The sequence below is a fragment of the Ooceraea biroi genome, chromosome 11, assembly GCF_003672135.1.
Source record: "Ooceraea biroi isolate clonal line C1 chromosome 11, Obir_v5.4, whole genome shotgun sequence".
Lineage (NCBI taxonomy): Eukaryota > Metazoa > Arthropoda > Insecta > Hymenoptera > Formicidae > Ooceraea > Ooceraea biroi.
The window spans coordinates 1,719,442-1,731,742 of NC_039516.1; the positions used below are offsets into that span (position 1 = coordinate 1,719,442).

The window sequence follows — 12,301 nt, forward strand, 5'->3', positions numbered from 1 at the left end:
CTTTTCTTACGAGAATCTTTCATGACGTGAGCGGGGGCGCGTGTTTGCGGGACTTCTTCAGCTCCACCCTCCGGCCCTCGTCTTCGCTCTTCTCCTGTCGTCGGAGGTCGCTATATCGTCGCGAACGAGGAACACGCTCGCTTGATTTTTCCGCGTCGCGGGACTTCATACTCGTTCGCCGACATATTCTCTCGAGCGATTTCTCGATCGGTGTTTGACGAGAGAGAGAGATACCGCTATACGAGAGATACCGCCTGTTCCTCGCGCGGGATGTAATTTCGTACGTTAATCGCCCGGAGATACTCGCCGACGAATTCGTATCTCGAGATCCTCCACTTTTATTTCCATCTGCTCGTGAAGCGTTTCGCAGTCGACAGGAGGTAGATGATACCGAGGCATCGAAGTAATGGATCGAGAGAGCGAGAAAGAGAGAAAGAGAGAGAGGCGACGTTCGTAGTAGCGAATGAGGGACGAAGGGTAATTGAGAAGAGGAGATTTACTTCGACACCGACGGCGACGGCGGCGGCGGCGGCGGTGGCGGTGGTAGTGGTTGTGAGAGGATGCGACAGAGTGGTTTACGGGGTTGCAAGATGGGACGCGCAGTTATCGGGGACAGGCTGGCGCACTTATACAGGAGTGCAAGGACGGACGAAACTATCGTTCGTAAAACTTGTCGTCGATGATATCTCCGAGTCAAGAAGCGCCCTTTCTTGAGTGATCTTGTATCTTTGAGGAAAGTGTCTTTCTGTATTTCACGAAAATCTATCACCATACTTTTTCTGTTACCAGAGATCCTGGTTGAGGATCTCTATCTGTTACGACAATTGTTGGAAATCACTAGTTGTAGCTCTGATTAATTGTATTATTCGTTTTGTATCGAGGGCACCACGTGGCCCTATGTTACTAACGGCATATTATATACCGGTGCATCTATGTTGTTTTTCTTTCGATATGCGTACTTATTCTTTTTATCTTATGTCTTTAGAACTGTGTGTGCCCCACCGACTTCTATAATACACTAGACTGCTAGATCACTAGATAAGCTGACCGAAAAATCTATGTACTTAAGCCATCATGGAGGGAGAAAACGTTGACGTGTTAGTCCGGATCTACAACAGGTGTAGTAAGCCTCAAGCCGTAAGAAATTGACCAATCACAGTCGATCTTTCTCCTCATATTCCACTGAGATTGGTTAATTTCTTACGGCTTAAAGCTTACTACACCTATTGTAGATCCGGCCTTATGGAATGTAAGATGGCCGTCATGTATTATAAAAGTCTGTGATGTGCCCCTGAAAAGAAATACATTAAATATAAACATGTATAATTCAAGTGAGTGTGGATTTATTTTTGTGAATCAGTCATGTGTCGTGCGCTATCTGCGCAACAACAATTTATATTAATCTCTCACGCTTTAATATAGATTCCAAATACACGTGTATTGCTCTTCGCTCCCCGATAGATCTATAAGGATCTGTCGAGTTTTAGTTGTTTTTTTCTAAACTTGTGCTCGCCTTGCTCGCCTCACGTGTAGTGAGGCCAATCAGAGTTAAACACAGCTTATTTTTCGAGTTTCTAGGCCTCTCGATGTTTGCTTCCGTGAGTTTTGTTGTCGGTCGCGTTAACGAACGGTTCGAATCGATCAGCGGTAAGTGGCATCTTAGAAGTAAAACGGACATCAAGTTCGAGTGTACAGTAAATCGTTTATATTCTTACACCTCTATTTCTCTGAACACTATCTCTCTATTTTACTTTATCGTCGAAAATGAAGATGAAGGCAAAAACGGAAATTCCGCAGAAAAAGAAGAAAAACTTTTTCTTCTTATTTGTACGAGCGATGCGATAGAAATCTTGGGTAATAGCCGATCTTATTAAATCGCGATGAAGCGAAAAGAGAAATGCGAGAAACGTAGCAGGGCATCCCTTGTGTATTCGAGCACTTCCGCATTCAGTAACGAGCATACCGATATTCCTCAGTGGCGCTGCATAATACAATGGAAAAAAGCGGAACTCTACGATCCGCCCTATTGTTCTTCGTTCGCCTCGGAGCGAATGGAGGTCGTGCGGGCCGAGGGATAAGTAATTCCGTCGATGCCTCTTCCGCCCGTCCGACAGCATAGTCGCTTTATTTAATCGCGAAGAAGGAAGGAGAGAACTCTGCCGTTCTATCCTGCGTCGATCGACCGTCCCTCCCGGCCGCAAGAAGTCCCTCGTTTCCGATACTTTTTCGTGGAAATCTATCGAAGAGATGGAATGGTACGGTCCGTAAAAATCTCGAACGAATAAATCCTGTAAGTCTCCGGGTAATCGGATTAATCTCGTGAAACGAGCGGATCACTTCTCCCGTACTGATAAGAGATAAGAGCTTCTGTAAAAGTGACAACGTGGCAAGCGTAGCTTCTAAAAGGCTTTTTCTTACATGTTGCAGAGGAATTCTATATCACCAGCGGAGCGCGAAAAGTACAACAGACCACGCAGCACGCCGGATCCGCAACACGAGCATTTGCACCTGAAGAAGATGAAGAAGGAGCACGACAAGGACATAGGCCATGTAAGTACGAGTGCTCCATGCCCCGCGAATCGCGGTCCGCCTTAATAAAACCGTGATCGTTCTCCCCGATAGCAAAGCGATGGTGAAAAGAGCGACCAGGATCTGGTAGTGGACGATGCGAGCGAAGGTCCAGCCAGTCCGGCAGCTAATGGTACTGCCTCGCCGCGAGAAAACGGTTTGGACAAACTGGGTCCGTCTTCCGTGTCTCTAAGCGGCCAAGTGAAAAAGGAGGTGCCACCGCCATCGCCTAGAAGTGGCACCAGTAGCAACGCAAGTACTCCTTCGGCCAAGAAGATGGAAGAACGCGAGAAACCGACGACTCCTATCTCGAAACCGGTCACACCAACGTCAGCAGGTACGCGTCGCTTATCCCCGCGGATTAAAGTGCAGAGAAACTGTAAACTAGTAACGAATCCGATCAATTTCGGGCCGTAGGTGGTAGTAGTTCTGGCTCAGGTGGTCTGAAACCGTCGAGTTCGAGCAAACCGCTGGTCTCGGCTTCGGTGGTCCCTTATCCGCCGCACTACCCGCCACATCATCCGCCCGCGGGATCTCACGTGGACATGCTGGGCTATCCCCCGGCGGCGCTTAACGGCTACCCCGCCAGACCACCTCTTCAGCAACTCTACGACCCTCATGCCAGTATGAGGGCACCGCTACCACTTGGTTCTGGTATTCCTGGTGGCAAGCCGTAAGTTCTGTTCTTGTCCTCATAGATTATCTTTTTGTACGCTGTATGTGTTGCGTACACGTTCTTTCTCGGTTGCAGTGCGTACAGTTTCCACGTATCTAGCGAGGGTCAGATGCAACCGGTGCCTTTCCCAACCGATGCTCTCGTGGCACCCGGGATACCGCGTCATGCACGCCAAATAAACACGCTCACTCACGGTGAGGTAGTCTGCGCCGTGACGATCTCGAATCCTACGAAATATGTCTACACCGGTGGCAAGGGTTGCGTCAAGGTGTGGGACATCAGTCAGGGCGGCGGCGGCAGCTCCAAGCCCGTCTCCCAACTCGACTGCCTGCAACGGGACAATTATATCAGGTCGGTAGTGGTAACACGTGTCTTCATTCGCGATTCGTGACACATTAACTCCCGAACGCTATATACGGTCGATGTAATTAATTTCCGACTGAATTCCGGATGACATTTAGTCGTGTCGACCGGCTGTACATCACGGCCGAAGCAGCCGCGGCCATCGATTTGCCGCATGCATTTTCCGTATGCATTTATCTCCACCTCCCGCCTCCCCCGCCACCCCTCGCCAACCTCTCCCGGCGTACCAACGCGCGCCAGCGTTATAATAATTATTTAAAAGCGCGCATAAAGTGGCGTCGTTTAGCAGGATCAATGTAATAAACGTTCGTTGTTTCGTTCGTAGGTCGGTGAAACTGCTGCCCGACGGTAGAACCCTGATCGTTGGCGGCGAAGCGAGTAATCTCAGCATCTGGGACCTGGCGAGTCCGACACCGAGAATCAAGGCTGAATTGACCTCCTCTGCTCCAGCGTGTTATGCGCTCGCTATATCGCCAGACTCGAAGGTGTGCTTCAGCTGTTGTAGCGACGGCAACATCGCTGTGTGGGATCTGCAGAATCAGACGCTAGTTCGACAGTTCCAAGGGCACACGGACGGCGCCTCGTGTATCGATATTTCGGCCGACGGTTCCAAGCTGTGGACCGGCGGTCTGGATAACACTGTCCGCTCGTGGGATCTCCGAGAAGGCAGGCAACTGCAACAGCACGATTTTACATCGCAGATATTCTCTCTCGGATATTGTCCCACCGGCGAGTGGCTGGCTGTGGGCATGGAAAACTCGAATGTCGAAGTTTTGCACGCCACGAAGCCTGACAAGTATCAGTTGCATTTACACGAATCGTGCGTGCTGTCATTGCGTTTTGCTTCATGCGGCAAATGGTTCGTCTCCACCGGCAAAGACAATCTGCTTAACGCGTGGCGCACTCCATATGGTGCCTCGATATTCCAGGTTGGTGTTGTTACAAATCTCTTGCGCGTTATCTATTATTATCTAGTTTCTCGAAGCGTTCGTATAATACCACGAGCGTTCTCCTTTCTTTTTCCAGTCGAAGGAGTCGTCTTCGGTGCTTAGCTGCGATATTTCTACCGATGACAAGTACATCGTGACGGGATCCGGCGACAAGAAGGCTACGGTCTATGAAGTCATATATTGAAAACATGCATTGACGTACTTGAATATTTCTGCAACATCGATTATTCCAAGGTTTTTGTAACATTGTGATGTAATGGGACTTATTATGAAAGATGAAAGGAAAAAACTTAAGGAATTGACGAAAACTCATTTCTTTTACACGCAATGTGATCTGTACTTGGAAGAGTGCTAGAGTAGTTTCGGAGGGATTGATGAAAGCTGATCGATGTGTTGTAATATGTTCGACGGAATAAAACCCGAATTACGTTTTATCTTTTCGTGACGAACTCTAGAAGAGTTAAATTAGTCAGGAAATGATATATAAAAATTACGGGAGAATATAAATATATAAAAATTGCAAAATGTGTGATTGCATAAAATTGTATAGAGCCTATGATCGTAAGTAGAATGAATGGAGCGCAGAGAGAACGAGTTCGTGTGTAAGTAAATAAGTGCAGGAGGCATTTAACGCAGGTGATGCGGCAGGAGGTGATGCGGGATCGCGCATGTGTAATATGTTGCTGATGTAATATAGAATCTTTACAGTTAGATCCTGTTTTGTGCGTGCGAGAGATAAGCGGAGCGGGGAGTCGAGCGCATTTCGTCGGATGGGGCGATTCTGGTGCAGCTGCATTGTAATAATGAGGACAAACGCCACGGCGAAATACCTGAATACGTACGGAATGCTGATCTAGTGTCGTAGACTTGTCAAAGTAGGGATGTATGTTGTGTCGCAGACTTAAACATAATATATCGAGCACACACGTAGACAGAATGTTACGTCATGTAGCGGTGAAAACTGTAGGGCTATGAGCAACCGATGAGTACCGATCACGATTAACAGCGTTGCACGTCATCGCGTATGTTCAGCGTTGAGATCAAGAATCCGAGTGATCTTTGACATTTCTACCACCGACAGGAAGAATAATTTGTACTTATAAAGTTCACAGATTTTTTTTAAATGTTAGATGTGTAAATTAATTAATTCTCTTTGTAACGAAAATATAAAATTTGGATTCTCTTAAAAAATATTTTTAACCGAATTGTTTTGTGAAAGAGATAGCAATTACTCTGCCATGTCACGTTCCATAAATGTCGGCGTGACATTTCAAGAAGCCGTGATATTTAAATATGTGGAGTAAAATTTTAGAGTTATTACAGCAATGTGGCTAACACGGTTTTTCCAACCACGGATTAATTTATACATCTAATACGATCCTTTCGTAAGTATATATGGCACTGTTACGTCTGCCGTTAAGACTTTATTGTAATTGAGATTTTATAAATGTGTCGGAGAAAAACGGCGAAAGATACTTTTCCGATCTTTTGCAGTAACTGTGTGCGGAGTAATTAGGGGAAAAAAAGAAACAAAACTGGCTTTCATACGCCTATTACGAGCGATATCGAATACAAATTCTACAAGTCGCGCGGAATGTGCGTGCAAATTCTTGATACAATGTACATTGTTTGCGACTGCCATAATAGGCATATACATACACTGCGCACATGCACAAACATGCGTAAACACACGTACATACACGAGCGAGCGGACCACGTTCGTGGGCGGATTTTGCAGAATATTCGATAAAGTATTTTTGTGACTATTCATCGTGATTCTAGACTTTTAACCATCGAGCAATCCGGTCGAGCGCGATCGATAACGCGCGCGTCTGCATCGGTTGCAGCGACATGGGGAAAAAAAAACCGATATTGTAAAACGGCGAGACACTTAAAACTCTCTACACTATTCTTCGGTGCAGTTACAGAACCGGAGGTGCGTCTGGACTTAGGGTACTAGCTAGCGCATTATTATTCGGAACCGTATGGTGAAATGCGGGTGATGCGTAATTGCGAGATTTATATTTTGTTACAGGAAGGCACACACACATACACACGTTGACACCGCTGTGTTCGTCCGAAAAATGCAATGCCATAATACTGCCGCGATGAAATGAAGACGGAGAAAGAAAGAAAGAGGAGACGAGTTTTACAACGCGAAGCTTACGTAGTTACGACGCGCGGGTTGATAAACCGGTAAACGGATCTGATTTTGGACGAGCACAGCTCCGATCATCTAGACCAATAGAAACAACGATACCTCAAGAAGACTCAATAGTTAATTATCTCATCGACTTGTACAGAATCAATATTCTTTTACAGTTGAATAACACACGCACCGTGGAAGCAAAGCATTACGCGAAACGAACGATCGCATAGCCGCGATAAATGATTGTACCCCCCGATTTTTCCTCCCCAGTACCCCCCCGTACTCTATTGCATGAGTTGAGTTGCGTCTCCGTGCTCGCATTTTGCACTTTGCGAGAGCATACGAAAGCCGCCGTGGGAGAGAATATACGTTCATAATAAACGGAAGACAGACAGCGTTAATCTTTTTCCAAGCACTGTTCAAGTTGTTCCTATAGCTACGCGAAAATTGTTTCTTTCGGCAATTAAATCCTCTATATCTATATACAAAGATTCACGTCCTTATCTTGACACTTCAACCCGTTCCTACCGATTTATAACAATTGCAGTTTTTTTGCTCTCTTTATTTTATTATCTACCATTAATGATGATAGTAATCGTAGTAGATAAAAGTAAAATAAAATTTCCGATCAGCTGTTGCGGATCGCAACTACCTCATTTTAGGAGTGAAAAATAGTGGAGACTCGTAGCGGATCTTTTTGGAACTAAAGTTCTCGCGAAACGCCGCCTGCACGATGACGACCCGCCATACGACCTCGTAATGTCTCTAGCGATAGTGCAGGGGCCATGAATTCCAACTTCACTGCAGGGAATTAGTTCCCGAAACTTCCGCTACGAGCCTCCACTGTCTTTGCTTGAAATTTTAGGTAGTAGTACGACTCGGCACTGAGTCCGACAGAATTGGTGTAACCTTCTTATTTCACGTATGCGTACTATGTCCCGGACAGCTCGAGTCGGGAGATGGTTGGACGAGTTGTAACATGGTGGCTAAATGTATGAGTACAATTATATTTATAATTGCAGAATTACAGTGAGCAAAAAAATCGGCCGCAATGAATATGTCCATGGAGAAGAAGAAATACCCGTCGGCTTCGATTAATTGGCCCGCTAGGGAAGAGCCGTCGCGTAAAAGCCAGAACCAGTTAACGTCCACAGGAAAGGTTGACGTTTATTATTACAGGTACGTTGAATAGAATTGTCTTTAAGTAACGTTTATTTAATTGTACGCAGAGTCATTCGACAACGTAGTTGAAAGCTTAGAGTAGACAAATGCGGTTTAAAATGCAGCCAGATATTCTAACCTCTCCACTAATGTCTTTCATAATGCTGGCAATGTAATTCTCTTTTTTTAGCCGAGGAGTCAGAAACGACGCGTCACTAGTGCCACCGATCAGGCAAACGGCGTCGATTTTTAAGCAACCGGTCACGATTTACAAGACGCAGGAAGGAAAAGTGAAGGATATCAAGCATGGCACGCAGGACAAACCGAAACAGGTTGGTCCATTGATTGCAGCTGATCTCACACTAATTGAGCTGTGTTGATCTGTGTGATATATCAACATCCGAGTATGCTTTTCTTATATCACGTCCCATATGCTGTTTGCATAAATGATACCTAATAGTTGCACATTTATGATCTATAAATAGTCCGACAGGGATAATTTTGTGTGTGCGGAAAGCCTTTTAGTGCTTGTGTTGTGCCTGCAAGACACACTCTGACTGCTTACATCCGTTCACTTTATATTCTTCGTCACCTATCCTTGTAAATTCACGTGATACAACTCTCAAATCATTGCTCTAGGAAGGAGTCGATAAAACTGATGGCAAGTATGGTTCCCAAGATAAGCCTAAACAGGTAACTCTGAACATGCAATCACGAAATTGTCAGTAACTTGGTTTTTGTGTTGCACTTTTTAATAGCAGATGTGTTGTTAAATGTGTCGTCAATTTTAGCAGTAAAGCAATGTCGAGATCGGTTCGTACTAATTGGTTTTAGGACAAGTGAAGAAAAAACTTGTACTTTTATTGCTCCTCAATTTTTGTTTCTTCTATTTATAATCGTTGAAATTTCTGTTTGTATTACAAATTGATCGATATTCAACACAAGTACGTCTATTATACTGTACAAAGATAATGACATATTTTTACGTAATTGCAATATGGTGGGAATGATGCTTCGTTTTTCTAGCTTGTATTATTTGACCAGTAGAGTAGTGTATGTTGTTAGTAGGCGGCCTAATCAAATCGGTAATCAAGATGTCCATCTTCTTTCAGCTTTTCTGGGAGAAACGCTTGGAGGGAATGCGGGCCTGTGATTCTGCTGGCTATGAATTCGACGCGATGGACCTGCCAAAGAATTTAAAACCAGTTGGACCGTACATCACGGAAGAAACATTGCTTCAGAGCGTGGCCACTGCGTTACACGTATCGACTCAGCCGGTCACGGGACAAACGGGATCGAAAACTGCTTTGGAGAAGAATCCTGGAGTATTCCTTAATCCTGATCAACCGCTTGTGCAGGTACCATTAATAATCGAATGTTAATTCAAAAGCGCACTTTGGAAGCAGTTTACATGACTGTATCATGATTTTCTAAACAATTTAATTATTAACTACTAATTAAGTAAATAATTTTATTTTGTTTTTAAGGCGGTTTCGATAGCGGATGAGGACATAAAGAGGCAGGAAGATCGAGTAGCTGTTGCGAGAAAAAAATTGCAGGAAGCCCTGCGTGCTCTTCAAACTTAAATTATTGTATAAAAGTCATGTTATCATCATTAAATACATCTCACTCGTTCATTCATTATTATATCACGTTATCATTACTATCACTCATCTCTTAGTTTTAAGTTATAAATTATATATCGTATCATTGCATTTTTGTAATAAATGTTTTTATAATAAAATGCGAAAGATTGGACACGCGGTTTGTTTCTCTTTCCTCTCATAAAGACCAGTTGCCAGCAAATTCACGAAGACTCTTGGATTACTAATAAAATTCTTGAAATCGAAGCAATGCGTAATTACGATCCGAGAATAATGTGATTTATCACGCTTGAAATGGTTCGAGTTGCCATCTGCCTAATATTTCCTACGACACACAGGAAATCAGTCAGACTCACGGTGGTTACGAAAATACCAAGATGTTTCTAATATTAATTCGATGGAACGTTCGGACACATTGTGGCTTTCTTTATGTCTAGATTTATCGCGCGGAAACCTGAAAGCGAACCGGAACACAATATTCTCCCTTTATCGCGGGGTAATTAATCCTATTAAATTATCATGAACATTATTAGCGAAGTACTAAATTTAAGAAAATTACATTAAACGCTACTTTCGGATCGACCGATCACTGATTCTCTTTTTGACAACGCGGTTTGCTTAATCTGGAATCGGAGCTATTTACGGGCGATGAATTAAGAACTCGATCGGCAAATCATCCACGTTAATTATGTAAATTGCCGCGCTCAGTTCGGTTCGAGATAGGTCGCGCGGGAATTTACCGGTCTTGAAATATCGCCTCGAGTTCGAGCATGACTTGTTGTCACAGGAAATAATCGTCACTGAGCAAAGGCATTCTTTCTGTCGTAATTTAACTTCGTTCCGGTTAGAGAAAAGCTTAAGCTTGCCGAGTAGAACGTCAGTTAAAAATGAACCTGGGACATATTGGCAGGGACCATTTATAAAGATTATTACTTTTTCCAGAAAGTGCATTCTTCAGTTATATTCAAGGATACAGAAAAGCGGAAAATTTCAGACCTTCCTGTCGAAAGTTGTTTTTCTGCTCGCACGGGTCTTCGAGTCGCATTGTGTAGCGCAGTTGTGTAGCGAATACTACGTCGCCCTCTGGGAATGGGTGCGTGCTGAGGACTCCGTACAAAAGAGTGCTCAGGCAGGTATACAGGCAGGCATCGGTTTTCAGGTAAAGCATAAGCTGGGTACCAGGTGGTAGCCTCTTTTTTTCTGCCTACCTGTCTCCCCCGTCGTCCCTCCATCCTCCGGTTTGCTTTGCCTGTCCGGTACCACTCTACCTCCGGCGAACAGCTGTTTCCCTCCTCGCCGAGGGTCGCTCTCCCTTATTGTCAACCAGACGGAGAGCCGTTCTCGCCCCGCCGTCGTTTTCGCGGGCACATGTCCCAGTTTAAATCGTTATAACTCGTCGAACATATGACTCGATGGAGAAAAGGGGAGAGAGAGACACACAGAGAGAAAGAAAGAGCGATCGTCTGTGTATGCGTGTGCCCCATCCGGCCTAATCGGTACGGCTGTATCGTGGGTACTACCGGTGACAACGCCGCGTGCTTCGTGACGATGGGAATTCATCGGCGAACCGATGCCGCCTGCATCCTGAAGCTGCACCCTGAGGCTGCACCCTGAGCGATCAATAGCATCACCGGCCGCGGATTCCTGCAATAATTTATGCGCACGGAGGCGACATACGTACACATCTGCTCCGCGGAGACACGTGCAGAAAAAATACCTGACTCGTCGGCAACGAAATCGCAATTTTTGTCCATTAATAACGAGATAAGTGTATCCAGAGACTCGAATGTATAATAATGATAACAGGCGACTGACGCAAGGGGGTGACTCGAGCTGCCGCGAGCGTTACCCTCATCACCCCCGAGGAGAGCCGCAACTTTAGACGAGTACATCGCGGATTTGCACGGGGATGCAGCTTGATTCCCTTCGGAATTTCGCCTATATTAAATATAAACGATGCGTATGAATATGAATGCGCGCGGGACGGATGAGGAATTGAAATCACCACGGGACGCACACATCCCGAAATAATCTCACCCACGTCCGTGTGCGCGTGCATAATTTATGCCGTGCGATTTGTGCGTCGTGTTGAGGGCCGAGCTGCTCGATACTCTCGATATCGCGCTCATTTACGGCGGTATCGCGCCGGTTTCGCGGGCAATTTTATCCCTCGGCGCTCGTCCGATTTCTCGCGCTATTAATGCAACGCTCGATCCACTCGTCATCGCGGCACCGCGTCGCGTGTAAAGACCTTATCTGGAACACATCGAAGATTACATCCTCCGCTGTGTCTTGGACGTAATGTAGTCTACGTATAAATAGACACCCCGCTACGGCGTGTGTTATCGATCTTCGCGCAGGCAGTATATTCGACCATCGGGAAGAGTTGACCGACTTGACTATACTATTTGTATCGGGGTTACTGGCCGCGAAGTATATTTCGGATTTATTTCACCGCACGGGGGAGAGAGGATGAGCGACGTGAGATTTTAAGTTGGTTCGCGATGTTAACTCGAGCGGGATTGAGACACCGCGCGGCGGCGAGAAAGTCGGTGTAGGATACGGCGCCATTTAATTCGCAAGGGCCTCCGAGAGGAGAAGAAGAAGGAGGAGGCGTTGGTCCATCGCGCTTCGCACGGAAGAACAGCTGGGGGACCTTCGGCTCCCAACAACGACTGCTATACGTAATCGATGTCGACAGACTTTCTCCCTCGTGTACCCGCGCGAGGAGAGGAGCGGACGCGGCCGTATCGCACGCGCTCTTTCCATTTTCACCGAGTCTGTCGCAGGCAGAAAATACCTTCTCCGCATTTCCGCTTTTAATATACGT

At 45.6% G+C, this 12,301-nt stretch overlaps 2 protein-coding genes across 7 annotated transcripts in view; both read left to right on the top strand.

Moving 5' to 3' along the window:
- The window catches only part of LOC105274486 (protein groucho), a 65,779-nt gene extending 58,587 nt beyond the window's left edge, over window positions 1-7,192 (top strand). For 3 of the 5 annotated variants that reach the window (XM_011330660.3, XM_011330659.3, XM_011330663.3), the window contains 6 exons: window positions 2,407-2,550; window positions 2,623-2,905; window positions 2,986-3,241; window positions 3,320-3,595; window positions 3,933-4,536; window positions 4,634-7,192. In XM_011330660.3, coding sequence (XP_011328962.1) covers window positions 2,407-2,550; window positions 2,623-2,905; window positions 2,986-3,241; window positions 3,320-3,595; window positions 3,933-4,536; window positions 4,634-4,741 — 1,671 coding nt within the window. In that variant the 3' untranslated portion in view covers window positions 4,742-7,192. The remainder of the gene's footprint in view (window positions 1-2,406; window positions 2,551-2,622; window positions 2,906-2,985; window positions 3,242-3,319; window positions 3,596-3,932; window positions 4,537-4,633) is intronic. The other 2 variants (XM_011330662.3, XM_011330661.3) reach the window with 1 other exon arrangement.
- Window positions 7,193-7,634: 442 nt separating this feature from the next.
- LOC105274485 (methyl-CpG-binding domain protein 3) lies at window positions 7,635-9,625 on the top strand. 2 transcript variants are annotated; one of them, XM_011330657.3, is made up of 5 exons: window positions 7,636-7,885; window positions 8,058-8,199; window positions 8,507-8,560; window positions 8,980-9,225; window positions 9,355-9,625. In XM_011330657.3, the coding sequence occupies exons 1-5, from the start codon at window positions 7,758-7,760 to the stop codon at window positions 9,451-9,453; spliced, it is 669 nt and encodes a 222-aa protein (XP_011328959.1). In that variant the 5' UTR covers window positions 7,636-7,757; the 3' UTR covers window positions 9,454-9,625. The 2 variants fall into 2 exon arrangements, with proteins under 2 accessions (XP_011328960.1, XP_011328959.1); XM_011330658.3 differs by lacking the exon at window positions 8,507-8,560 and having other exon boundaries at window positions 7,635-7,885.
- The last annotated feature ends 2,676 nt before the right edge of the window (window positions 9,626-12,301 follow it).

What these genes read in the sequence shown, in the direction of transcription:
- LOC105274485 (XM_011330657.3), top strand. Translation starts at nt 7,758, where the DNA reads ATGAATATGTCCATGGAGAAGAAGAAATACCCGTCGGCTTCGATTAAT. An exon ending in CCCAAGATAAGCCTAAACAG is followed by an intron (nt 8,561 to 8,979) that starts GTAACTCTGAAC and finishes ATCTTCTTTCAG; the next exon opens with CTTTTCTGGGAGAAACGCTT. An exon ending in CTGATCAACCGCTTGTGCAG is followed by an intron (nt 9,226 to 9,354) that starts GTACCATTAATA and finishes TTTGTTTTTAAG; the next exon opens with GCGGTTTCGATAGCGGATGA.